The sequence below is a fragment of the Parambassis ranga genome, chromosome 15 (genome assembly GCF_900634625.1).
Source record: "Parambassis ranga chromosome 15, fParRan2.1, whole genome shotgun sequence".
Classification (NCBI taxonomy): Eukaryota; Metazoa; Chordata; class Actinopteri; family Ambassidae; genus Parambassis; species Parambassis ranga.
In genome coordinates this window covers 19177982-19204275 of record NC_041035.1, presented here as the reverse complement: position 1 = coordinate 19204275, position 26294 = coordinate 19177982, and the positions used below count along the sequence as shown (strand labels likewise).

At 43.8% G+C, this 26294-nt stretch overlaps 1 protein-coding gene across 9 annotated transcripts in view; it reads right to left on the bottom strand.

The window, feature by feature from the left end:
• The window catches only part of sorbs1 (sorbin and SH3 domain containing 1), a 33446-nt gene extending 7152 nt beyond the window's left edge, over window positions 1–26294 (bottom strand). For 2 of the 9 annotated variants that reach the window (XM_028423640.1, XM_028423641.1), the window contains exons 1-17: window positions 20992–21077; window positions 18238–18280; window positions 18004–18090; window positions 17602–17718; window positions 16778–16884; window positions 16576–16672; window positions 16375–16404; window positions 15179–15321; window positions 14919–14979; window positions 14693–14767; window positions 13148–13183; window positions 12750–12852; window positions 11850–11964; window positions 10168–10251; window positions 6351–6400; window positions 4564–4742; window positions 71–135 (exon numbers count right to left, since the gene is read on the bottom strand). In XM_028423640.1, the coding sequence (XP_028279441.1) occupies window positions 71–135; window positions 4564–4742; window positions 6351–6400; window positions 10168–10251; window positions 11850–11964; window positions 12750–12852; window positions 13148–13183; window positions 14693–14767; window positions 14919–14979; window positions 15179–15321; window positions 16375–16404; window positions 16576–16672; window positions 16778–16884; window positions 17602–17718; window positions 18004–18037 (1296 nt within the window). In that variant the 5' untranslated portion in view covers window positions 18038–18090; window positions 18238–18280; window positions 20992–21077. Of the gene's footprint in view, window positions 1–70; window positions 136–4563; window positions 4743–6350; window positions 6401–10167; window positions 10252–11849; window positions 11965–12749; window positions 12853–13147; window positions 13184–14692; window positions 14768–14918; window positions 14980–15178; window positions 15322–16374; window positions 16405–16575; window positions 16673–16777; window positions 16885–17601; window positions 17719–18003; window positions 18091–18237; window positions 18281–20991; window positions 21083–26202 lie in introns of those variants that run through there. The other 7 variants (XM_028423636.1, XM_028423643.1, XM_028423642.1 and 4 more) reach the window with 7 other exon arrangements.

Sequence of the window (26294 nt, the reverse complement as noted above, 5' to 3'; positions counted from 1 at the left end):
GTATAATGCATGCTCTCTATTGTTAAGAGATAATTAATGAACATTTGGCTTGAATTTAAAGAAAATTCACCTCTTTGTCTCCATGACGCCTCCTCAACACTTCATCCTGACTTTCTCCGTGAGCTGGGGAGGAGTCTGAAACAGAAACAGAGAGGTGATTATTCTGTGGAACATCTCCGCTGACAACCTCCAGGCAAACTAATGAAATAAAAACAAAAAGCTTTTCAAACGAAGGATGATGATATTGCAATTAACTCCTTATTTCCAGTGAACAGAATCATAATCAACACATGCATGGTTGAAAATTCTGCACCAATAAAACAGCACGCACACGTCTAAAGAAAGCCAAATGTAAACCAGCATGCACACAAGAATGAACACAGAATGACCTCACATGTGTTCATGAAAAAGAAAACAAATGTAGGAAAAGAAATATGAAACCTACTGACATGTTGATCAACCGACCAGAATCCATTTCTATGACCTAAATAGCTCCTTATACCAACATTAATGTTTTAGGTTTGTGTCTAACGCTTCTAGTCTGTTAATTAAAAAAAGTCAAAGCAGGAAACATCCTGTCTGGCTTGGGAATGAAGGATGGCAGGATGACTCCCAAAAAGCAGAATGAAAACAAAAACACACACGGTACAACATCAATTTGAGAATGCATATGCTGTGTTTATATCACAATATCCTGCTTAGAGAGGACAGATGAATGTGGTTTCTATGCAGGACAGGCTTTTAATTATAAAAGCAAGGCATTCAAAGTTATTGCCTTGACATTACATCATTAAGAGATGTAATAAAAAACGATTGTAATGCTTGTGCAGCCTCATAGCACACTCATGCATACAACTCAAATCTGATGTCCAGGGAGTGTATACGTTACCAAAAGCTTCCTGAACCTCTGTTTGTGGGACCAAACTCATTGACAGTAAAAATGGAAGAGCACCAAACAGCACACTCAGAATGAGATGGAGGATTCCCTGTCACTTTGTAAACACACCACACAGACTACAGATGGAAGGTGGAGGCATTGCTTTGTGGAGAAGAAGGGACACAGGGTGAAGAGAGAGTCGAGATAAATGAGTGACCACATAGGGGTGACAGTGGTGAAGGGATGGAGATAGCCACCTCTGCGGTGAGCTGCCAGCGGCTGCAGTAGGTTCCCGTTGGCGTCCAAGCCCTGCCCGTTACACAGGTGGTCAGAGTCGTTTCCCTCTCCGTTACTCAGCCTCTCCAGAACCTCCAAGGAGGACAGGCGCTGAGGGATGAGAGGTCTCAGTTCAGGGGACAGGCTGCTGGGCCTCTGCTGTGTTGTAACCTTGGTGGCTAACAGTGTCCTCCGAGTTTGGTGGGACTGCAGGTTCTTCCGTAACCTGAAAGGGGCAGGACCCATGAGGAAGAGGTTCCCAGGCAGTGTGGTCTTCCTCTCTGCAGGTGGTGGCTTCTCCTGTTGGGTTGTGGCCTGCTGTCTCTCATGCCTGAGGATGGTGGTGAAGCGGGTGTAGGAGGCCGGGCAGGAACCTTTGCATTTACTGGGTTTAAGAAGGAGTTGGTGGTTTAAGTGGTGCAGGAGGTGGTGGTGGTGGTGGTGGTGGAGATGGTTGTGTTGTGGAGGGGATGCTGTAAGCAGTGCAGATGGATTCTTTGTTTCACTGACACTTTGTTGGATCAGGTCTGGAGGACTTTTACTGAAGATCTGCTCGACCTCGGCCTCTGTGTTACAGGGAGATTCAGTCCTGGCGTTGTGTCCGTCCTCTGAGGAGGAAGCAGCCTCGTCCACAGTCCCACTGTCTGGAGACAGGGCCTCCTCCCCAGAACTTTTGCCCTCTGGCTCCACTTGGGAGCTGACTTCTGTCTGTGCGGTGTCGGCTACCAAAAGGGACTCCGCTGACACTGCAGACGGCAAGTAGAGGTGGGCAGGGCTGTGGTTGGGGCTGTGGCTGTGGCTGGAGTGCAGGGTGGGCAGAGAGGAAGAGCGGCTGGGAGCCGAGCTGGACCGCTGGATGATCATTTCAAACTCGTTGACCCGTGACGACACCGTATCCCGAGGAATGCCGCCCCCATCGTCTCCCTCTGACCTGTCGCCCCCCTCGACCTTTGCCTTCTCAAAAAGACAGGCCAGGCTGCGGACGCTGCCGTGGGGGCTGCAGCCAGCTGAGCTGGGCCGCTGGATGTGATGCATGGTCCTGTACAAGCTGGAAAACTCAGATGCGCTCCTCCTAATTGCAGGGGAAGCATTTTCACTGCCACAACTGGAGTCTGAATGTGGCCCACAATCCCTGTCGTCTGTCCCAGCACAGCCTGCTTCGCATGGCCCTGTGTAGAGGTCCTCACAGCTGTGGGCCTTTGGGTGCCTGACAGCTTTAGTCCTGCTTTCCTGGCTGTTGCCACTGGGTGGCAGCAACTTGGGCTTGAATTTAGAAGGCAGGATTTGGGGTATGCAGGCTTTGGCAGCAGAAAGAGGCTTCTTACTCTTACACTGGTTACCTATTGCATTACTGGCAAGAACCGATCGACTATTTACAGAGGAGCAGGGTGAAATTATATAGCCATTCCCACCTTTATAATCCACTGGCAAGCATGCAGGACAACAGAATAAACAACATATTAGATTACAATGATCACAGGTTTACACACGTACACACTAAAACAGTCAGGCACATTTCTGAAAATTAAAACTAAGTTCCATCAAAGCTAGATGAACAGAGGAAGCAGACTTGATGCACTTGATGCATCAAGTGATAGATGACGTTGTTGTACTACCAGCATGACACTGCAGTGAAGTATTAATGGAACCAGAATGTACTTTCTAAAAGAGTCCTGCATTATCAATACCACTGTAAACAGCAACAAAACGAGCGAAACACAATGTATTCAAACAGCAATAGAATACCATGGAATGTCATGCGATGTTGGAGGCTACAAAGGAATTTTTAAAACATTAAAATCATTATTTTCTGTTGTCTATTTTTCTATCAACAGAAGGAGTAAAAATGTTCTCCCACCGCATCAACCTTCTACACAAATCTTTTCCACATTTAGCAATTAAACAGACGGCTGTGGTGATGAATGGCTCCTGGCAGCGCTGTTAATATGCCGCTCCCCTACACGGTTGTAAATAAAAAAATGTATCCTGAGTCAACCTCCCCTGGTAAAATATGGCTGTCATAAACCTCTGAGAAACACTCGTGTCTGCTCCTGGCTGTAGTACGCTTGTGCAGATGGTATTGGGAAATGACACAACACTTCCACATGCTGAGTGGCATGAGTGACCGATCTGCCACATATTCATATCTGCCAGAAAAACACACACACACACACTGAGGAAGCTGACTTGATAACATATCCATTGCATATGGCGAGTAAAGAGTTACTGTTTAGGCCACTGAAAAACCCTGCAGGAGGCGCGGTTCTTAAAAACACAACAATTGATACAGATATCTTTTTTATTTCTTGAGCACAAGACAGAAACACATGATGACTTGTTTTTTTTATATACTTTTTTATACTGTGTCATGAACTGTGAGAGGCTCTAATGATCAAAGTGGTGCCTCTGGCAGAGTGCTAATAAAGGTGCATGCTAGTCAGTTGACTGGAGTTCCAATTTTATCCAGTTCCACATTTTTTGAATGGTCAAAACCTAAACAAGTATCATCTTTATAAACTAGAAGAGTGATTGTCCTGCTGTGATTTCCACATTTAGTCAATATACTTATCAATATAGTTATTATTGGAATGGAAGATACACCAAACTTTAACTCTGGGTGGTGACATCTGTTGTGTGTAATGTAATGACATGTACTGGGTCACACTGTCCCTTCCTTTCCCTTCCTTACATCTTCTCTCTCTCCTCCCCCAGCGCTTCTCTCCCCGGCCATGTGCGCAGGCATTCCAGCCCCTGACCTCACACTGACAGCTGACTTCCTCATGCCTGCCCACCCTCTGTGTCCCTCCTGTTTATCTCAGCCCTGTCTAGCTGAGTTGTGAAGAGCTAGAGCTCTGTTTATCGCTCTTGTACCTCCTCATCCATCCCCTCCTCTTTGGCCCTCTGCTCCCTGGCACCGGAACAGTCTGGAGTCTTGCCCTAAGCCTGCCTAGCGACTGGCGGCTCACAACTGGAGCAAGAGGAGGGGGAAAAAGTCCCCAAGGTTAGCTTCCATTGACTTAACAGGACAACCTCACGCCCTCCCTAAGTTTTCCAAAGCAGATGGCCAGTACACGTTTGATGAAAACATGCATGGCATCAATAATAAATCAAAAGTTGCTGGGGGAATGAATGCTGTGATGTGATTGGCCGATGCTGCGAAGTTTGGGAGCAAAGAAAAGGTGTGAACTCCAACAGAAAGGTAAAGAGAAACACATGTATCCCTGTCTGACGGTCTGAGCCGTCCAACATCAGTGTCTGGAACTCATTGGTTCTGTCTCAGCAGGGAAGGCCTTTAATGGCCTGCTGTACTGGCTACCACGTCACACACACACACACACACACACACACACACACACACACATATACCTGCCTTTTTACTGAACGCATACATAAAGTAGGTGAGATCCTACCTTTAGAGGAGGAGGAGCTGCCATGACGCTTGTTTAGAGCGCGTAGACCTTGTAAGGGAATGTCACCGCCCTCCAGGACGCTCTTGTAAACATGGCGGTCGCATTCTGGAGCCGCGGGCTCACTCGTGGAAGATCCCCTGTCCGTCTCCACCTCGCTGCGTCCAGACTTGCTCGAGGAGCTAGACAAAAAAAAATGAGGAGAGCGCAGACAGCTAATGAAACCCGATTCAGCTGAGTACATGTTTTTATGATAAACAGGCACACAAATTGGTTAATGAGCTGTCATATGGTTCTTATTCAGCATATCTTGAGGTAATTCCTGTCTTTTTCAAGACTTGTGGGAACCAAAATAATTAAGAGACAGAAAAAAAAGATAAACTTGAGAAAGAAAGTGCAGAATTTGGAGGCTGATGTTGAGAGAAGGCACTGGCTACAACAGATATCTTAGCATTCCACAGAGGCCAGCAGGACAGATTTCTATAAATATTCCCTGAACATTCCCACATGGTGCATCAGTTGCTGCCATGCACCTGTACAACTCTCGGGTTTACTCTGCTTCACAGGCTAGAAACACATACTAGGAAAAAGAGGAGCATATTTTCCAGAGTGTGTTTAACATCTGCAGTGTTGACTTTTATATGCAAATGTATGGACACATTATTCTTTTTGTTCACTACCTCAGAAAGAAGCTCTTTCATACCTGTTAGGGGAAACATATGTGCACTGCTGACTGTAGAGATGCAATAAAACCAATGTTAGCTCCATGTTACTTGGAAGAATTCACATAAAAGCTGTACCGGAAATGTACAGTACAGAAGCCATCTCTAGGGAAGGTTCTGCTGAAATGAAATGCATGAGAGAGAAGCAGCGACTGTAGGCTCGGGGTTTATCACTTTATCTGATCCTTTCACTGACTGTATACAGCTCTTAATGTTATTTTTGTGCGTTTCTAACAATATAACAATCACGCGCGCACAAAGGCTGTGCTGTCTTAAAAAAACAGGACACACACATGTTTTTGATTTACAACAAAATATGATCTTTACAAGGAAGTTCCTCAAAGTGTCTCCGATTTCTAACACACACATGTTCCATAAACACAAGAAGGAAGTCAGTTTATGAGCTGAGGCTTCCTTAGAAAAATGTAGGGTGTCTTCCTATCAAATCAAATCAATGGATTAAAAACTACTGGGATGATCTAATGGTTACAGCAGAAATGGAGGGAGAAGTTTATTTTTACAAGACTGCAAGCGGAAGACAGACTTAAATTCCTTGCATTTTATTACACAAGCAGAAATAGAGGATGTCAATCTTTAAAAAAAAAAAAAAAAAAGAAGATCAATAGCCTGGTAAACTTTATGACCTAGCATCATCTTTCATCATGCAGTAGCCTGTCATAGTTGTGTGCACACACCGTCAGAAGGAGATAACGGTTTTTGAGTTATGCAGCAGCTGGGCGAGTTCCCTCTATCCCAGTGACATCCAGGTTGCCTGTCTTTAAATAAATCAACCACACAGCAGCTATGTCGCCACACTACAACCACCAACCCCCCTAAAAAACGAAACACAGACAGAGGACACACTGTTCTGCTAGCTTTTTGCCTTAAGATCTCCTCAGGAAGCAGGAGTTCCCTCGCCGTAGGCGGTAAAGGCTCTACAAGGGTGGAGAAATCTCCCAATGATATTTATTCCCAAACAAAACCTAAATAATCATCCGCATGCTAAAAAGGCTGAAGGAACACATTAAACACAGTTATTCAAAAAAAGAAGGAGAGGCATGGACTTACTACTGCTGCAGGTCGGAGGCTGTTTCCAGGGGGCTGAAAGAGGGGGCACTCTGCAACAAACCAAACAAAGAAGTCATTGATAGATCCACAGGAAGGTCTCCTCCAGCTAGAACAGAGGCAGGAGCATTAGCTACGGCCAGATTCTGTCTTCGTTCTCCTCTCTGCTGTTCACTCGCTGCTCTGGGTTTCTTTCTCCAGCACACGGGGGGGTTCTGAGCTGCTCTAGACTGGGCTTGGCATGGAGCAGTAAGCGTGTGTTTTGGCCTGCATGCAAGTTGGAGAAAACAAGCGGCAGTAAAGAGAGTGGAAGGGAACGGAGGGGGTGGGAGGAGGGTAGGCGTGCATCGGTCAGGGGGCGCCCATGCGGGGAGGGGGGCTGTCACAGGCTCAGCCAATGAGCTGCTGTCTCCCTGTGAAGCCATCTCTTTTGTCTGGTATTGAGTCACTCTCATTACCACTGGACCAGACCAGGAGACAATTAACCAGCTGGTGGTGCAAGGAGGCCGAATTACACACACTCAATATTCTCTCTCTCTCTCTCTCTCTTCTTACACAGTTGTCAAAACAGACACAAATGTGTACCGACAAATTAAATACATGATTATGGAAACATAATAATGAGCACAAAACAAAAGAAAGAATAAAAGGACGAAACTGTGAGCACAAAATGAGTAAATAATGGTTTTAAGGAGTAAGTATGGTTGTTATATAGGAGCAGACATTATCTCCAAAACACAGGGGCCGTCATTCATTCAGCACCCGCAGCAATTTGAATGGTTTAGAGCCGACTAATTTTAGCCCACTGTTACTGTTGCTTTCCTCTTCTCAGACGTCACAGCAGGTAAAAATAACAGACGTGACACGGGCACTATGAATAAGAGCACAAGTGTTGTTTGCAAATACGATTGCACAATCCCCATCCCAGCCAGCCTGGCCCTGCTGTTAATACCGCATCCACTTCCCCACGGCACGGCCAAGCCTCCGCTTCCCACACCAATGACCAGACAGGGAACATTCTGAGCAGCTCATTTGCCACAACATGCCTTTCCACTTAGTTGCCAGGGCAGAATGATCATTAATAACCTTTCAGAATAAGTGCCTATCTTTATAAGAACAGAACATCAGCCTGGCAGGTCTGTAGTCGGATCTATTTATAAAGCCAAATGTTCCATGTTGGCTCGGAGAACACCCAGAGTGTCAATGAATAATCTGCGCCTCTTCCTTTTGCTCAGCCACATCTTGTACCCCCACCACCACCGCCACCTCAAATCTGATATCGGCAGGAGAAGATAGCGTCCTCTGACACCCCTGGGTAATTGGGCTTATACACATACAGCATCAGTGGAAAGTAAACAGGAAACAAGCATGGAAGGCTTATCTGGAGTAAAGGAATGGAATCTTAATCTGGTTATTTACAAGATGCCTGATTAGTGTCAGTTTATGTGAACTTTTCTCTGGACAAAAAAAAGAGCTCAATTTTAAACTAATGATATCTCCTAATGTCACTGTGACAGCTACAAATAAAAACTGGCAATAGAGGAAGGGTGGCTAAAACTGGCTTTGTGTATCCAGCAGAGAGACACACACATGATGGATGAAACAGTATGCTTAACGCTGTCACAGTGTGAAGGGTCCAAAGCTGTATATGGACATTCAGAGCGAAGGCCTCTGTGAGTCAGTGGAACGCACGATGACAGTGTTTCTGCAGAATTTCATGTGCATGTTTCCTAACAGGTGTCCCCGGTTACTCAGAGCTTAGACTCTTCTGTGCCACGTTCATATTCAAAATAGCGATCATGAGTGGGTCATGGTAACACGAATCCCATTCTTTCCAGGGCCTTATTTGTGTTGATATGTTCTCATGAAAACAAACAGCTCCCCCAGTGTGAGGGGCCTGTTATAGCCAGGCGCGCCTCTCATCTCGTCTGCACTAAATGCTTAAAGGTAAAGGTTAAGTGTATAACAGAGGTTAAATATGAAAGCACAATGAGCTGGCAGGCTTATACAGTTGCCTCCTTTAGAATATGTCAGGTGGCTGGGGAGGCTCTGTGTAACTCAGCACTGAGACACAGTGGCAGCAGCCCCCACGTCAGTATACGCTCCACAGATGGAGTCACTCGGTCGGTTGTAGGGGGCCGAAACGCTCTTCATGACCATAGATATGTGTGGAATTCCAGCTCCAGCTAGCCATGTATATCAATGAGCTAATGTTTGACCATAACTGTCACTGGACAGGTTTTCAACTCCTCTTAAACCTACGACGTATGTTTATATTAATTACGAGGACCATTACTGCGATTATACACAAGCGTCACTCACACTGAGAGGCTATTAGGTGACAACAAGTCGCTACTAGTGGACACGTAATGATTATTTGAGAAGGAGCTGCAAAAATAACACAGTACTGCAGATTATTGTGGGCATTAATTTGACAATTAGCTGCGTGAAACTATGAAAAAACTATTTTAAAGACGTGGATCAAAGGAATCAGACAAACTTTATCACTGTCACAGATGTTTCCTCTTGGTATTTCATTAGTATAAGTGGTTCTCCTCAGAACCTGACCTCCATAGTCACCCTTTTAGCGTTGTCATTTCTGCCTATCATTGGAAGTACCAAGTGATTTCTGATATGTCAATCAAACTGCAATGAGCCGGTGTGTCTGGCTGAGCCTTAAGGTCAAATACTGCACATACCAGGTGCAGCTTTAGAAGTGACTTTGACATTAAACAGGACCCAGTCATCAAGCCGAGCTCATCTGGCAAACATCCAGGCTGCCATGAGACAGGAGTCGGCCGCCTCCACCACTAAACCTCCTCTGCATATATACTCTACCCCGGAACAGGGTAGGGAATGTGCTTCTGCGCCTGGCTGATGCTTGGACATTACCTCATGTTGTAGCCAGTGGTGCCACCTCATATGATCCAGGGTGTGGCAGTGTGGCTCTAACTGACACTGAGCGAGGAGAATCAACATCTGTTTGTGGGCGGCTGGTGCCACACTTTGTCTGGTGCCAACTTAGGCCCCGCAGGCACAGATTCGTCATGACACTGTATACCGCTTCAACATGCCTGCACCTCTTTGGATATTTTGGTAAATATACCAGATAGACAGACGGCAATTATTATTATTTCAAGTGCCTGGGATTATCCTGGAGCCTGATGCTCGCGTGGACTGCAGACTCTCTAAGTGTGGATTGAGTTCTGGATGAATCATGCAGTACAGGCCTCCAGCTCATGATATGTAGATATGTGGCACGCCAACATGAACAAAACTACGTGTTTCCTGCTTAACAGCAGGGAAGATTCTGCCACTGTAACACACTGATCAATAATCAACCTTATTAAATTATCTAAACTGCTCAGGGAGGAAGTGTCAGGCAGCTCTCTGTTGCCTGAGCTGGTGGTTCTCACTCGGCTTCACAGATGCACAATAAAATGCTGAGAGCTTGTTTTTGAAAACGGGACAAAAATAGACTGCAGTTGACGATTTGAGACACCAACTGGGACTAAAGCCTTTAAAACTGAATGGCAGCAGATACACATCCTGGAAACTGCAGAGGTTTAAAGAAAACAAGAGGATGATGAGTGGATAAGTTGTTGTTGGTCTCATTCACAGGAAACAGGACAGTAAATTTAGTAAAAGAGGAAACAAATGTATGTGGGACCTTTTAGAAAAATATTCATTTTGCTACTGGAAGATAAGGGGGCGAGGAAACTGAAGTAGTCCTTATAGACAGACACATTATTTGAACATGGATGTTATCACATGCAATAAAATACAATATGCTGTCAGTCTGAAGACAGCGACCACTTACCGCTTTGTCAAACTCCATCTCTGAAAAGAATTTATACCAAGGCTCATTCTCTAAATCTATATCTTCTGGACTTACATCCTGAGTCTAGGGGCATGGCAATGAGAAGAGGAGGAGAAAGACAAAGAGAAGACAGTTCAGACAGCACAGCATAATCACACCAAGGTAATGAGCCCATCAGACATTTTCAGGTGAGCCAACAATAAAAAAAATTATCAGCAGTTCTACTGGTGTTCATGTAGAAGTTGTAGTTTGAGGTTTTAGAAATGTATGGAGAAGTCTGTACCTACTTAGCTTAGCATAAAAACTTGAACTAGCTAGCCTGGCTTAGTCGAACAGTAACAAAATCCCCTTGTCCACACCTCTTGAGCGCACTAATTAATGCATAATATCTCATCTGTCTTCTTGTCAATGTACACTCAGGTGAAACCCCCAGGAAGTCACTGCTCATAGCGAAGACGTAGTACAGCACATGGCATTTTTGTGGTTTTTCACTTCATAAGATTAAACGTGTCAAGTGCAAGTGGGAAAAAATGTTTCGCTCTATTTCAGGTCTTTATGCTAAGCTAAGCCACATGATTGATGCTACATCTAGTGAGACAGATGTCCATCTTCTCATCAAAAACATACAGGCATATGTTTACTGAAAAAAAAAATCCATACGTCAGAAAACACTGTGATAAAACACTCCTCTTTCACCTCTAATTAAACTTTATGGTGATGCAGCAGAAGAAAGATGGATGGAAGAAACACTTTCAGCAATCAAGATGTCATATGGAATTAAATAAAAATACACACAAATAATATAAATTGATCTATTTACACATGTAGTGCTGCTAATGAAAGTGTAGTGTACAAGTGATGAGCAACAAAACATCTTTAAAAGAAGTATTTTGGTGAATAAGTGCAAATTTGAGACCCGCAGAGTAAACAGAAAATGGCCACAACAACAAGGACTTCCCTCTCTATCATAACTCAGCTTCTTCATCATTCATTATTTTACAGGGGTCTTCTAAACAATAGGGGTAACCAGTAATGAGTGCGTCTCTTGGCACTGGGATCAGGCTCACAGCATTCACAAGCCTGATGTAACTGGGCATCAATGAAGCAGTAATTACATAACCAACGAACTACTTTATCACAATACTAAATACGCTCATTTCCTCTATTATGTAACGTGAAATCTAAACGCACAAGAAGGATACTGAATAATGCTGCATCATTTGATTCACCACGATCTGTCAAGCCTATAAATGAAAGTAAGCAAGAGCATCACACTCCCTCCAGGATCCATGTTTTGTGTCTGTGCAGGGATCCTCTCACCACGAGCTGATTCAGGCCAGTAACCTTAAATTGAAGACAGAACGACAATGGCTATCCTTGTAAGTGATACTCTTGCCGCCGCCGCCGCCACTCCCGCCACCCCCCCCCCTCCCTCCGCAAGCGGGATTGTCTGTCACCGCAACAAGACACCCTTTACGGAATGTGGTGGCTACACATACGTCGCCTTCCGAGCTGTTAGTGAAGCTGCCACCCAGGAGCTTAGATACAGAGGTGGTGCTGGTGGATGAGGGGTGGAGTGTGGGACAGCTCACACATCATGAATACAGAAAGACAGATAGATAGATAGAGAGAGAAACACACAGAGAGGAAGAGGCAGGCAGGCAGGCAGACAGACAGCATACCGTTCTCTCCAGCTTCAGCACCGACGATTTCCCCGGCTCGTACTCAAAGATGCTCTTGGGCTCAGCGCGGTACTTCCTGGTGTCTACCTTTTTATCCGGGGGCTCCCACTCATTCCTGTGGAGAGGCGAGTGTAAGAGAGGGGTGGGGTTGTAGGATTGAAGAGAGCCAATCCTTATCAAGAGGTCTCCATGGCAACCAGCAGAGGCCAAGATTTTTTTTTATTTATTTAAATATGACGTCTGCCCTCATTATGCCTGCTCTCTCTCTCTCTCTCGCTCTCTATTCCGCTAATGATGATTTGACAGAAAATCAAATCCACAGTGGAGCCAAATCAGTAATTTGATCAGGTAAACCAGACTAGACAAAAAACAGACCGCGGCATTTCCCAGGAGAATTTCCTAACAGACAGGCAAGGCTAAACAAATCACTATTCAAACCAAACAAAGGTATAAATAATAATAATAATAATAATAATAACAAAAAAACATCCAAGAAGAATTTCTTACGCACCATTTGTTAGTAACACTGATAAAGACGCCTTTAGGAATGCAACACTTCATCTATAACCACTGAGGAAGGTCAGTCCTTCACATGTCATCTGCAGCTTTTGTGGCAACAGTTTATCCTCCATCAGCTGTCCTCCTTCATCACTCCATCACTCATTTCTCTGAGAGGAGATCCTCCTGTGTCAGTGCTGAGGTGTGTGTGTGTGTGTGTGTGTGTGGAGAGGGTACGACTAATCAAAACTGGAGGACACAGTGGTGAAGGCCACAAGGAAGAAAATAATCTGTAGTTTTCCTTTTTGCTTTGAACCTTCGTGCTCTACATATGGAAACACTGTCTCTCATTACTATTAAACACCATAAGCACAGTTGGAGCAGCAGGTGGAGGATGCTGACCTTTTGGCAGAGGGTCTGAGGGAAGAGGACCGTGTAGGCACCGGCATCGACCGTCCTCTCGAATCGACCACGTTGTCGCTTTTTGAGCGTGGGACAAGTTTCACTGAAAACCGGCACATGCATAGCATCAGCATCATCAGCAGCATCATGACAATGAACTGTATCACTGTTTAATGGCCTCTCTATACTGTGCGAATTTGATCAATCTTACAAGACCATTGCATGGCGCACTATGTGACGTGAATCTAATAAACTCTGGTACGACGTCAAGTCATCGTGGAACCTCTCCTACGATGCTCGTCTTTCGTCTGTGACAGCCCAAAATCGCACAGTGTAAACCGGCCATAAGAGGGAGATATGATGCTGAATGATGTATTGTTGAAGAAGAACAAACTCACCATCTTCTAAGTATCCAAAGGGTGTGTGAACATCATCTGAAAGAGCAGAAGAAGACTTTTATCATCACCTTTACACCAACCTAACTCAGAACACAACAACTATATCACCATAGTAAATAATTTAGAAGGCATTAACACTGTTTTCCTGTGTTTTTTTCTGGCTCTCTCACTGCTTCCATTAGCTTCACAGGTTCATCAAATACAGGCAAATCAAAGCCCTTTTACGGGAAGCATTACTGAGCTAAAAAAAGGAATCCAAGCATCGATGAGCATCAAGGCTCTGAATGTGTAATGCACTCCAAAGCAGAGGCCACAGCCGCCGCACTCAGAGTGGCCTCTGTTTCAGTTACATATTTTCTGAGAGATATCAGCTACACATAGAAGTGTGGAGCAGGGCCTGCGCAAAACCATGAACCATGAATTACTGAAGCTTATTATGAAACAGTCAGACCAAAGGGTTGTGTGCCATGATGAAACACAACCTCAATGCAGGACAGCAGCAGCACCTAGTGGTTCCAACAGTGTACTACATCTAAGCTACGAGACTGATCATGCTTTGGAGCAGGATTGTTAAAAAGGTAAATATTAAGTTGGTTAACATGAAGTCTGTGAAGTGAAAGGAAAATGACGCCTGAAGGCTTCGTGCATCAACAAGTCATCAAAGTATTGATAGAAACTGTACATACAGGTCATTTTGTTCAGCGTAATATGGTTTCTTTTAGGGATTGTCAAGTTTGTATCCAGCACTCCCATCTTCCCATCCAGCTCCAGGCCAGCTCCACCTGCCTCACACTGACCACTCTTCCTTCTGCTGTATCCCACTGTCCAGAAGTAAACTACAACGGGCCACACATGCTGAAAATGTTTTCTTTAAGTACCCATAAAGCTGGGAGGAAGACTTTTTAACCCCTTGTTTTGAGTTTTTAATGTCCCTCAGCCAAGATGCATCAAAAGACATGCAAAATTGGTGGACTATCCCTTTAATAACAGCTTTTAAGGCATGGCTTGGAGGGTGCCGGACATCAATTCTGAGAAGAGTTCATTATGCAAGAATAATCATAATTATTCTGAAGAAAAACTGACGAAGCCATTTAGGGAAGTGGTGAAATGTCCTCAGAAAACTACGCTCTGGGTCCAGTTGCCTCAATGTGAAACATATAACCTACATATAACCTGGATGAATAAGAGTCTTCACAGACAACAGTCATTGTGTTTAGGTTCATCAGTGCTTCCTCTCTTCCTGGAACATTTAGTAGCAGTGGGGAGAGCATGCTGTTAAAATCATCTATGACCAGACAGAAATGACTACATATGTTATCCTGAGTTTAAGGAAGACTGCACAAAACCTGCAGTGCATGTAAAATTTAAGGTAGTAGCAGTTCTCTAGTGTAGAATGAACTCTAGAAAAGGTCTGGTTAAAGCCTCTCAAATACTTTGTGCAGCTTCACTGTGTGTCATTTTTCACAGATCAAAGTATGTGAGAGAACTTAAGATGGCGGCGGATTAGTAAAGCCAACGAGAGCGAGAGTCACAGCCATCAGATACCTTTTGATTTCATCTGAATGTCATAGTTCTCAGGGAAAATGTAGGTGGGGCGGTAAGGGTTTTCCTCAAGAGGCTCTGAGAGCGGTGATGAAGAGACAGAGGACAGCGTGATAAAACACATAGGGACATGTATAAAAACACACACACACACAAACAAAGGTGTAGGACAGTAAACACAACAGGAAACAAATGATTGAACATAAAAACAAAAAATAAACAGACTTACCTGGTATTCTGTGTATCTGTTTGAACATTGTCTTATACCAGTCTTTGGACTTCTCAGTGTTCTGAAATTAAAATATGGAAACTTTTTAGTGAGTGGGTTTAAAAAACTTTCTGACACAGTGAAACAATGACAGCATCCCAAAATATAATATAAAAATAAACAAACAACAACAGTGTTTAAAAAGGAATACTGGTTGCTTGACTCATGTATCCACTGTGAGTAGATTAGTCTTCATTTGACAGATGTTTTCTGTTGCTCACCCGCACAGGCACAATGGGCTTGTTGACAGGACTGTGGACAGGGGAGTGCAGTGATAGCCGCAGTCTCTTTCCATCCATATCAGGGACTGGACTGACCGAATCTCTCCCAGGATCAGGGCTTTTATCCCTCTCTGGGGTTGGGTCTGTGAAGCACAATGAAAACAAAAAGACAAAATAAAAAAACATGACAGACACAGAGCAGATGTGAAAAATAAACAACAAGTTTCCATGTATTGTTTAATGCTGTTACAGCTGCTGTCATCCACCTGTTCAACAAGTCTGCCATAAGAGTAGTGTGTAGAGACACACAAAAGCAGCATAATAGGGCTTAGCTAGCCATAAATTCATTATTAATACCATAAACACAACTGGTGATATTAAGCTAAATGGAGAGTCTGTTTGATGCAGACTGACTTTATTTGTTATATCTTATGATTTTGTCATTATTATTTTAATTGAACTGTACAGAAATGGGCAGCAGTGGCTCAGTGGTAGAGCAGGGTTGTCCAATGACCGGAAGGTTGGTGGTTCGATCCCAACTCCTCCCTAGTCATTGTTGTGTGTCCTTGGGCAAGGCACTTTACCCACATTGCCTCCAGTGCACTCACTGGTGTATGGCGCTACTTGCTGGCAAAAAGAAAAAAAGAAATGCACTGCACTGTGCAGTATCACAAATAAATATATCCTGTGCAAATGTGCAGTTTTTTTGTGTTTTGTGACATGGTAACGGTATACTGTAAATACATACACTATAAACCATGACGCAGATCACACCTGCTGCCTAAAAATAAAGCACATGGCCTCAAAGAATGAACTACAGTGGAGACAATGTACCATCTAACTCGAAAATCAATTTATATTGTGCCCAAGATTTGCTTTACAGCAAGAAGCAAGCAGAGCTACAAGATAGAAAAATAAATACATATTTTTATATATATATATATATATATATATATCATATACATATATATCATCGTTTGTTCAAATATTGTGTATACACTGCCTGGTGCAAAAAAAAACCTTTTACTTTATGGTGCTTGTATCAGACACATGTGGTGTGTCATTTCTGTAGGAGGGTGACTAATGGTTCAGTCGAGGAAGAAGAAATATTGTCTGTAATAAAACTTGGGGCTTGTGCGAGCAGACAAAGAAATGACAAATATCTGTTAGACATCACTGACACCCTTGATGCATACCTTCCAAATGAGAAAGATGCTTTTTCTGCTCTGTTGTGAGAGAAACACAGAAAAGGACAAGACAGTGAAATGTGTGAAAGTCATGAACAAGACGGCGCACATAGACCACGGACAGACTAAAGACTTAAGTAAGAGCAGCAGAAGGGTTGATTAAATGGCACGCAACAAACCTCTTGATACCTGTCAGACAGGTGCACTCACCTCTGTTGTGCTGCAGCAGGACTATGGTGGGGTTAACTGTGCTAGTACAGGGGTAAACAGAGCTGGTTGTGATACAGTTCTGAATGTCTTGCCTTGTCTGAAAGCGACAAAAAAAAATACACTGTAGAAATAAAAGACATCAAACAGCTCATGATTGTAAAAACCAAAGATCTTGTGTTCAATGTGGTGGAAGTAAACGTACCTGGCACTGAGTGTTGTTTACAGGAGGTAAATCAGCTGGGTTGTTGCCGCCTCCCTCAGCCAATCCTGCTTTAGAGCCGTCTCCATTAATCTGGCTTGTCCAGCCACCTAAAAAGAGTCCGAACTCTCTCAGTTTTGCAGCCAGAGCAACAAGGATAATGCTAAAAACTTTAGCATTTCAGTGCGTACAGCGTTCAGCAGTGAAACCATAACAGATAATTGCTGATCAAATAAATCTCCTTTTAAATCTGCAGGGTGTGAATGCTTTCCTTGGTGGTTTTCATGCTGTTAATATCCCCAGGAAAGGAAAGGAAAAAAAAAAGATTCTCCCACAATCTCTGAACTTTGTCATGAGAACAAAGTGGCCATTCAGTGAGCTGCAAAGACCGTTTGTTCCAATGGCCTTTATATTCAACAATTAAAGCATCTCCCTGAAAGCCTTGGCCGGCCTCCAGTGCAGTTCCAATGTGCTCTACGCAACAAACAAGCCCACAGTCAAGACCGCCTGCTCCAAAGTGCAGCGTGGGCAGGCCGCAACAAAAGAGCTCTTTGACTTACATGAAAATATGACCAATCGCCCTTTATCATGATTTCAGAGCGAATCCTGCAACACAGCTTCAAAACGTGCGGACTTATATAATCTCAACACAACACTGACAGGCATGTGTGGAATTTTTACAACTAAAGATGATGATGAAATGTCTTTTAAATGACAGCAACATTTACATCCTCACAGCTGCGCCATTATTTCTGTCCTCTAAATAGTTTTTCATCATGTGGAGAGCTGTTATGAAACAGCCGTGGTATGCAGTCGCTCTGACTTACTTGGCGTTGTGATGACATTTGGCTCCTTGCTGATGCAGCCCTCATCATCTATGTGGACGAGCGTGGCCCTGAGCGTCACCACTCCTTTCCCTTTGCACACTCTGCTCGGGTCCAGATCTGAAAACATTAAAAAAAATTCTCTTATATCCGTACGGTGCATCCACCCAGAGCTGCTGGGAATCCAAATTATTGCTACCTCTATGCCCTGAATGACTGAAATAGAACATCAAGAACCAGGCCATCAAATTAATATCCTACCGTCCTGTGAAACTAATTACCATCGTCACACTGTCACAGAGGTGAAAGTGGAGCAGCTGAAGCTGTGTTTTTAAGTTTTCTATGTGAAGTGTGTGAGGTGTCCTGTAGTTGTAGACACTGAAAGATTGATGAGGGAAACATCACCTGCAGCAGGAATCAGGTCAGGAGAACCTTTCATGGTTGTCAGAGGCGTGATTCTGACGGTGCAGACTGCTCGAGGACCTGAGGGGGCTTTAAAACAGAGACATTAGTGTGTACGTGTATCAACAATGTGATGTCTATAGATAGTTAAGGCTTAGGCATCGTTTGTGCTCCACTATTAGCAAAGACAGTGTAACTTAGTGCACTACAAAGTATCTTATAAGAGAGCTGGCTTACTGGGAGTTGCACTTGGTCTTACACTGCCCTCTGCTGGAGAGCCCTGGAGGAGACACACAGGGAGGACAAATATTCAAAACGGTGAGGTTGTGATTATAGCATAGTGCAGGAAAAAAAGACAAAAGATCAATGCATTCTGATAAGTTATTCTGATAAGATGCTTTGTTGTACTTCAAACCATCCGTCCTTTTTCATAAACGTATCCCAGTTGTCAATAGGTAAGAGGTAAGGTACACCCTGAACAGTTTACCAGTCTGTTGCAGGGCCACAGCCACTATGGCCAAATTAGAACCCCCAGTTATCGTCTTTGGAGACAATGTAGATACAGAAAGACCCCAACCAGCTTCAGACCAGGAGCCTTCTTGCTGTGTGTTTGCCAGTGCTCACTGCTGCACCTCTGTGCCACCTTCTACTTCAAACCACTATTGAGAATTGCACTAGGTTGTTGCACAAGTAGCTGACATTGGGTAATGCTGGTCAATCTGTCTGATGATCACAAGGCTGGCAAATATAAAATGTTCACTTAAAACTTGCATCGCTTGCAGTAAACTGTGGAGAAAAATCCACACAGGCACAGGTGTCTCATGTAACGTGCACTCGACTGTGTCACCCACAGGACATTAAATGATCAGTAATTGAATACTAACAAACTGAGCAACATAACAGTGTCACCATCTGTGCATGCACTGCTTCTGCTGCTGTATGTTATCTCTGCAGCTCTGTTCCCCTTCCTCAAGAAACTTCACTTCAAATGGAGTCTGACATTAGCTGTGCAGCGGGGTAAGTTTGATAACCAGGCCAGTGCTCTGCTGCAGTGTTGGCTTGAAGCATGCAGTGTATTTCATTTGGAAGACCGTAAGCAGCACTGAAGCTATATTACACACATTGATTGGTAAAGAGTGCTTCTACTGTAGAAACAGTAGAGTTGCTGCAATGAATAGCTGTAATCGGGGACCTCATACGGCTAATGAAACTGTGGTGGTGCTGCTATGGTTGGGTTACACACTGAAATGAGATACAACACAGTCAGACAGGAAGACGGAGAATGTCAAGTCAACCGTCTAGAACACACAAGATTCAGTCGATATTATTTACAATAGCATCAGTAAAAAACTATGTAAGTAGTAAAATCTAATAACTTTAAATGAGAATTTTCTTCAGGTGTGATATGAAATCTCATCTGACTGATGCTGCATGGATGTCTGTATTATAGATAGTGTTAACCATCTTAAACTAAACAGTGACTGTTAAAAGCTAAAATAAACCCCCCCCCCCTTTAACAGCTTTACTTCTTTGTTAGGAAGTACGGCCCTGATCATATGTGCTTACATTTTTTTTTATCTGTTCCCCTTTAAGGACAAGAAGGAAGTGTGCTGCAGAGAACAAACATATGTTAATCTGAGCTGCATCAGTGGAGCATGCAGAGGCAACACCAAGGCCACCAGAAAAGTGGCTGTGAAACACTTCCCATCTCCCTGCTGGGCCTCCCGTTGTGCTCTGCCAGCAAGGCTGATTTAGGAGACGTCCCCTTTTTAAAAAGCTAAGAGTAAGGCTGATTAAGTCAAGACAACACACACACACACACACACACACACACAAAGGCACTCAGTCATGCATGCACACAAAAACAGTATTTTGTAGACTAAAAAAAAAACGAGCCCATCTAGGTTGCGTTATATGATGTCAATAATAATTATAATTGTATCTTTGTGTGTGTTTATACATGGCGGTATATAAGCCGACCTGCAGAACAGACTGTGTTCCACAAATAGGCCTAAATGGATGAGGGAAAATGGGAGCGATTCCAAACATGTCCCTGGGGACACCAAGCATAAAAACCTTTTAAAACATCTTCCAATCTTGGAGCTGAGCCGTCCCTGAGCATCACATACTGTGTATTTATTTCCCTCTCTCTTTAATGAAATCAAGTTGCTTCCTGACCCCCCTGCATCCCACAGAGGCAGCACATCCATGATCTCATTTCCAAAACCATTAACAGAAATTCCTTCGAGAAGTGCTTACACTGATCTCAACTCTGCTTCCGCTGTATCCTCAGATGAACCCCGAGATGGTGGCTGCACAGCAGAAAGAGGATGGTGAGAGCCTTTGAACTTGATGCATATGACAGAGAAAGTAAAGATGACAGCTTGCAGCGTTCACTTCGCTGTATAAACACATGGGAGCGGAGATCACCCCCTGGCCTTTTTAGGAAAAGACACTTGTGAGCAGTGCTGGGCAAAGAACACCATCCATCCACACTGTGAAAAAGACGAGAGCAAAGCTCAGGCCAGGGAAGAGACTCTTTAACAACCACCAGTCCTTATTACGTAAGATGCCCCGAAGTGACACATCAACTTGTGTGTGAGGTAAAAACAGATGTGACATTACCTCACTTTCTGTTCAAAGTTCAACAGATAAAGAGTCCATGTGAGAAGTCAAAAGTTCAAATGATCTCCTGTTTGATTTGTTAAGCTTAAAGTCCACATTCTTCACCACATTTTGGGCAAATTCACACAAATTCACAGACATGGGAAAAAGCCAGTGAAACACTTAGCCTTAGCTGAAACCTATGTGGTTCCCTAAAAGCCAACAAAAGCCAAAATGATTCATCCTGTTAGCATCTCTCTGCTCCACCGCTACACACAGACACATAAATCACCTCAACCCTCTGTGGAGTAACTAAAATATTTTCCAAATCAACAACTCCCAAAAGGCAAACGACTCCTTCAAAGCAGCACAACAGATCTACAGTACCTACGTGATGATGTGCACAGATAGTCCTTAGTCCACGTTCATCAGGTCTCTCTGAAGCCCTGCGAGCTGTCTGGCTCAGCTTTGAGGGTCTCGTGTGGGCGGGACGGTCCCAGCATTGACCTTGACCCCTTGCTATGCAGGGGGTCTGTTTGTTTTCGACAACAGGCGTGTCTAGATGAACCTGTCACCACATGCCACCTGGGAATGTGGCACCCACTCAACAACTGTGCAGACCATCATATAAAATCCTCCTCCCCCCCTCCGAATGATCGCTCAGAGCCAGCAGATGAGAGAAAGACGGACCGCTGGAGAATTTGCTACTGGATGACTCAACCAACCACATCGTCTGACACCTCTGTCAATGTTAACGATGTAATTTAAGCCTGTAAAACTGTATGTGGGCTGCAATAAATATCTTCATTATTATTTTGTTTAATCGAAACGGTAATTTACTTATGAGAAAAACTCTTTGTTTTGTTGTTTATCAGCTTATGTCAGATGTTGAGTGGTGTAGCTTTGAGTAACGAGGAGAAGCACCTCGCTTTCCTTAAAAGGTTTGTCTGTAAATATAACAAATATTACTTACTACAATTACAGCCTTGCTGTTCACCAGTCTGTCAAATTTACATCCATCTGTCCAGACTCACAAAATATATGTAGTGCAGATTGGGTATAAAAACTAAAAATGACTATTTCTTAAGAAATTATATTATGTAAAATATTACTTTTATTTAAAGTAATGTGACCACCTTCCAGATCAGAGGTGAAAAATGGAAAGAGAAAGTAGATAATATTGGTCTAACTTGAATGGATTTCAGTCCAGAGCTAGGTCTCTCCCTGCTTTGGTTGCAGTCTCTTACAGCACAGTGACAGAAAATGCACCACTTCATCTGACTCGGTCTCCAGATTTCCTCTGTCTGCTCTGTTCTGAAAGCTAAACAATAGCGGGTTGGTACAAATTTGAACCGTGATGTAGGGGGGGGGGGGGGGGGTCTGTGTGAAACAGTCAGAGGCCGCCTTAACAGTGAGCTATGTTCACACAAAAGAGCTCTCATCACACGCTCAGCTGTACTATGGACAGAGAGAAAGGGCCGTTACGTAACGCCGTTTGACTTCTGCTTTGTCAACAAATGGCAGAGAGGGGAGAAGCTATCCAGCGCTGAGCGTAGATCCCACCAAACAGCTCCAAACATGGCTCGAAAGGGCCGCTCCACAGCAGCAGCTTATCCCCCTAATTGAGAAGAGCCACCCCCCTCCCCACCACCACCACCATCACCTACCCTTCCACCCTCCCAGCTCTCTTCCATAAACAGCTTCCACACTGGACAGCAGCCTGGGATTCTACACATTCCTCACCCGAAGCTATTTGAAGTTCATTTCAAACAACTGCAGCATAAAAGGAAATGTATGTAACTTATACACTACAGCCATTATAGGCCTTGCAGCAGGATTACATGCTCATGTTGTTAACGGATGGAGCTTTATCTGGACATGACTTCTATGTCTTCGAATTTGTTGAACCTCAGCTGATGAGGTATCACAGAACACAGACACTCAATGATTTCCAGAATATTTCCTGAGCAAGTTCTTTTCTCTTCTCAATGAGACATGTGTCCTTGAGTGCTTGGAAGGGCCCACGACCTGCCAGCATGTCCATGAGAAGTCCAGACAGTTATTGGACTTGACCGTGGCCCAGAGGAGAGGGAACACTTGGCTGGTACATGTGAAGGTCTTGAGGAGGACTTGCAGTTGGTTTTTTGGATCCATACTGCTGCTTATAACATGCCTGCTAGGCTTTTAGAGCCAGCGTAATAAGAATGTCAGTGAGCTGACAGTTTACCCAGGGTGATACATCTTCACAGCGAGGGCTCCAGGCTGCACTCCAAGAGTGAGAAAGCTTGGATCACATGCCTCGCAGGAAAGATAAACACTGAAGTGAATATTTAAGTAGCTTTGTGTTGTCTCCTTGGGGGACTTTTACAGAGTTTACTTTTGTAAGTGTTGAGTGAAAAGTTAAAAAATAAGAAAAATAGGATAAATTCCTTGAGATAATAAACTAGGAATGTAAATAAAAGACACACGCGATGTTTATTTAATGTCATAACTACATAATGAGCTCAGCTGCGCACAACAGATTCCTCCTGGCTTAGATAAGGGGTGCGCCTGAACATTAGGTGAGCTGTGATGACAATTCAAATCATTGTCTGAGAGAGTGCTGAAAGCGTTTCCTCATCTCTGCTGGATGTTTTGACTCCGACATGGATTGGAAGCTCTGAGTGTGTTCCCTAATATAACTCTCTGAGCGCCTGTGTGACAGGACTACTTGATAATTGAGTCATAGGATATGGCAGCTAAATGTGAATATAAACAGCGATGTGATAATCCAGCAATTCTAAGTGCTATGAAGGTATCCTCGTGTGAAATGAGCGTGCAGCAGGACTCCACCGGGTCCCCCCCCCCATCATCTATCTATTTCAGGAATGTGTCTGACTTGTCCCGTCACACCCAGAAACAAACACAACGGGCAGCTCCATCAATAACAGTCTGGCCTCACAGGTGGCAGCACTGATCTATCAGATTTATATTACTGTTGATTATATTTTGTAGAGCCTGATTCATAAACCTGTAATACATCACTGTCACTTGATAATGCTGCTTTGTTCCCTGCCATGATGATGAGTGAGGACATATGTTGATTCTCATTAAAATGTCTGCCGACAACTGCTGTTGTTTTCCACCAGCTTAACACTGGTGGAGAACAGTGGAGGTGTGGCTTTGGAAGTGGGTGCAGCTTAAATCCATCACCACAGCATAAATTGTCTTTTCACAGCCTTGTTTACATGCATCCATGATGCGGGAAGGGGGGGGGGGGTCTTCTTTGTGCCACGGACCTTGAAAAGCCAAAAGCATAACACTTCACTTCACCATCCACTTCAGCCAATGGCAGGAGACGGCGAAAGCAGGCTGAGGAGAGGAGAGGAGAGGAGGGGGTTGCTAGGCAACCTGTTGTAACATTAACAAGGAGTGAAAACAGAAACCTGGTGTCTGGCTGAAACATCCGGTCTGATCCAAAGTCATCCGTTATTCACAGTTAAAGACGAGGCTGTTTTCTGCAAGTAGTGTCGCCGCAGAACAGACAAATACTCATATAAACATTAGCTAATAAGTGAAGTTTAGGAGAAAAGATGTCATTATATTATTTTGCGGCATAAATGTTTGTGCTACACTTAGCTTTAACAGATGGGTATAGTACGTATTTGGCAAAGCAAGCCAATTCTAATAAGTCTGTCACGACCCATGTGCTAATTGGACAAATAAAACGTATTGTGACTAGCTCACTGTCAGCTTTCCAAACCACATGGAGATCATCTTGGAACAACACAAGTGTGTGTGATACTGAGGCCAGCTGGCTTTGGCAAATCTTTGAAATTCAGTTTTGAGATTCATGTTTCCCAGGTTTGCTCTTCTCAAATCTAGGGCTAGCTGTGTAACGTGACTCTGAACAAGCATCATGAAATATTAACAACTGTACTGGGCTCATACCAACAGGTCCCATCATCATCATTACTCTGCACTCTGCTCCCTGAGATCATCTGAAAGTTATTAAAACACCCCCAAAACAACAAAACCTTCCTTCTTCATATAGAGAGCTAGTAAATGCTACTGTAAAATCACACAGCTAGACATAGACTCGCATATGTGCTAAAGGTCACAAGGTTTTGGGTGCTCTCTGACAGGCTGAACAAATGGTTCCTGGCTGAGCAGCCGGGTACCAAACATGACTGATGTATCTGCTCCACACAATCACACAAGCCTCTGTGTAAACATCTACAACTCCTCAGCTGACATGTTGTAAACTCTGTGAGTGTGGTGAGTCAATATCCCGCTGAACCTGAAAAGCATGCAACACCTGTGTAGCTAATGGATGTCCTGTCTTTTTATGCAAACATACCACATATCTCTATTAACCGTGTCCAGCGTTACCACATGATAACACCATGATAAGAGCAGAAGAAGAAACAAACTGGATGTTTGGAAATAAGTTGAAATTTTGACACATCACACTGACTGCTGTGCCGCTGTCCTTGAAGCAGTTTGATGAATTATTTGTGCTAGGGTTAATATTTTATCAAGCGAGTTTAGCGTCATGTTACGCAGGCCCCTTGGAGTAAAATTATGAATGAACCCACAGGAAGAGACTTTACATCTGTGGAGTGTCACAGTTTTTTGTGTAAAGAGTGCGGTGACCCCTTTTTCTCCATAAACCAGAGCAGACTCTGGGTTTAAGCTGCATGTTTGTTGGACTATTTCTGCAAATGTTTGTTGACACTGTCGGCTATTTAGTATGTTAAGAGGAGACAGGTCTTATTCCTCGTCTGTGTGTCCAAGTCCACACTTGTGCGCCTGCTTGACTATATTGTAGTTTGTGCCTCTGTGTCAATAGCTGCAGAGAATACTTACACTGTGCAGTCACACAACACAGCTGTGATGATGAAATTATAAATAGGAAAATAAGTAGCAGTCCTCCCAAATAAAATAACCCTGAATAAATAATGACAAAGGCTTCACTCCAGCCTCATGATGGATGTCAAAATGAAATACTGTTTAATAAACTATTCCTAACACCTCCATGCCGCATAATATGCATTCCATTAAGTGCACGGTCCTGATGTCACAGCTTCACTGTATGCATGTGGAGTAGCCACTGGTCTGCTCCCTATGACTCACAATGACAAGAGTAAAGATGCACTGCTGCCTCTCAACTTAAAGAAACAACCGCACAGTAACATTTATCATTAATGTGTGGATATAAGATGAAGCTCTTTAGTCTCCTGATTGGAGAATAAGGGCTTTCAGGTTTCAGGAGTGCGGCACAGACGGAAGGTCGGCTGTCCACTGTATGGATTTGTCTTTACTGCAGCAACTGTCCCAAAGCCAACGCGCCTGTGTCTGCAGCTGAGCCGCAAAATCAAAACCCACCGACCCACAGAAGCTCGGATTTTTTTTGTTTTTTTTGCAAAAGTCTGCAAAAACTGATAATAAAATGGCTCGTGTGATCAAAAAGGAGCGCACAGAATATGATGCTAGAAATGCATCATCCTATAATAACATCCAGTCAGCTGTTTAATGTGATTTTTTTTTTTTAAAGTGCCCATATGTTAAATGTAAGTGAATCTACACGCAGCAATGATCCGCAGCACCAGCACTCACCTCTGTGTGTGGGTGATCCAGCGTTGTGTTCGCTGCTGCAGACACACTTCACTGAGCTCTGTGCGGCGGCTGCTCCCCAACCAGCGTCCTGT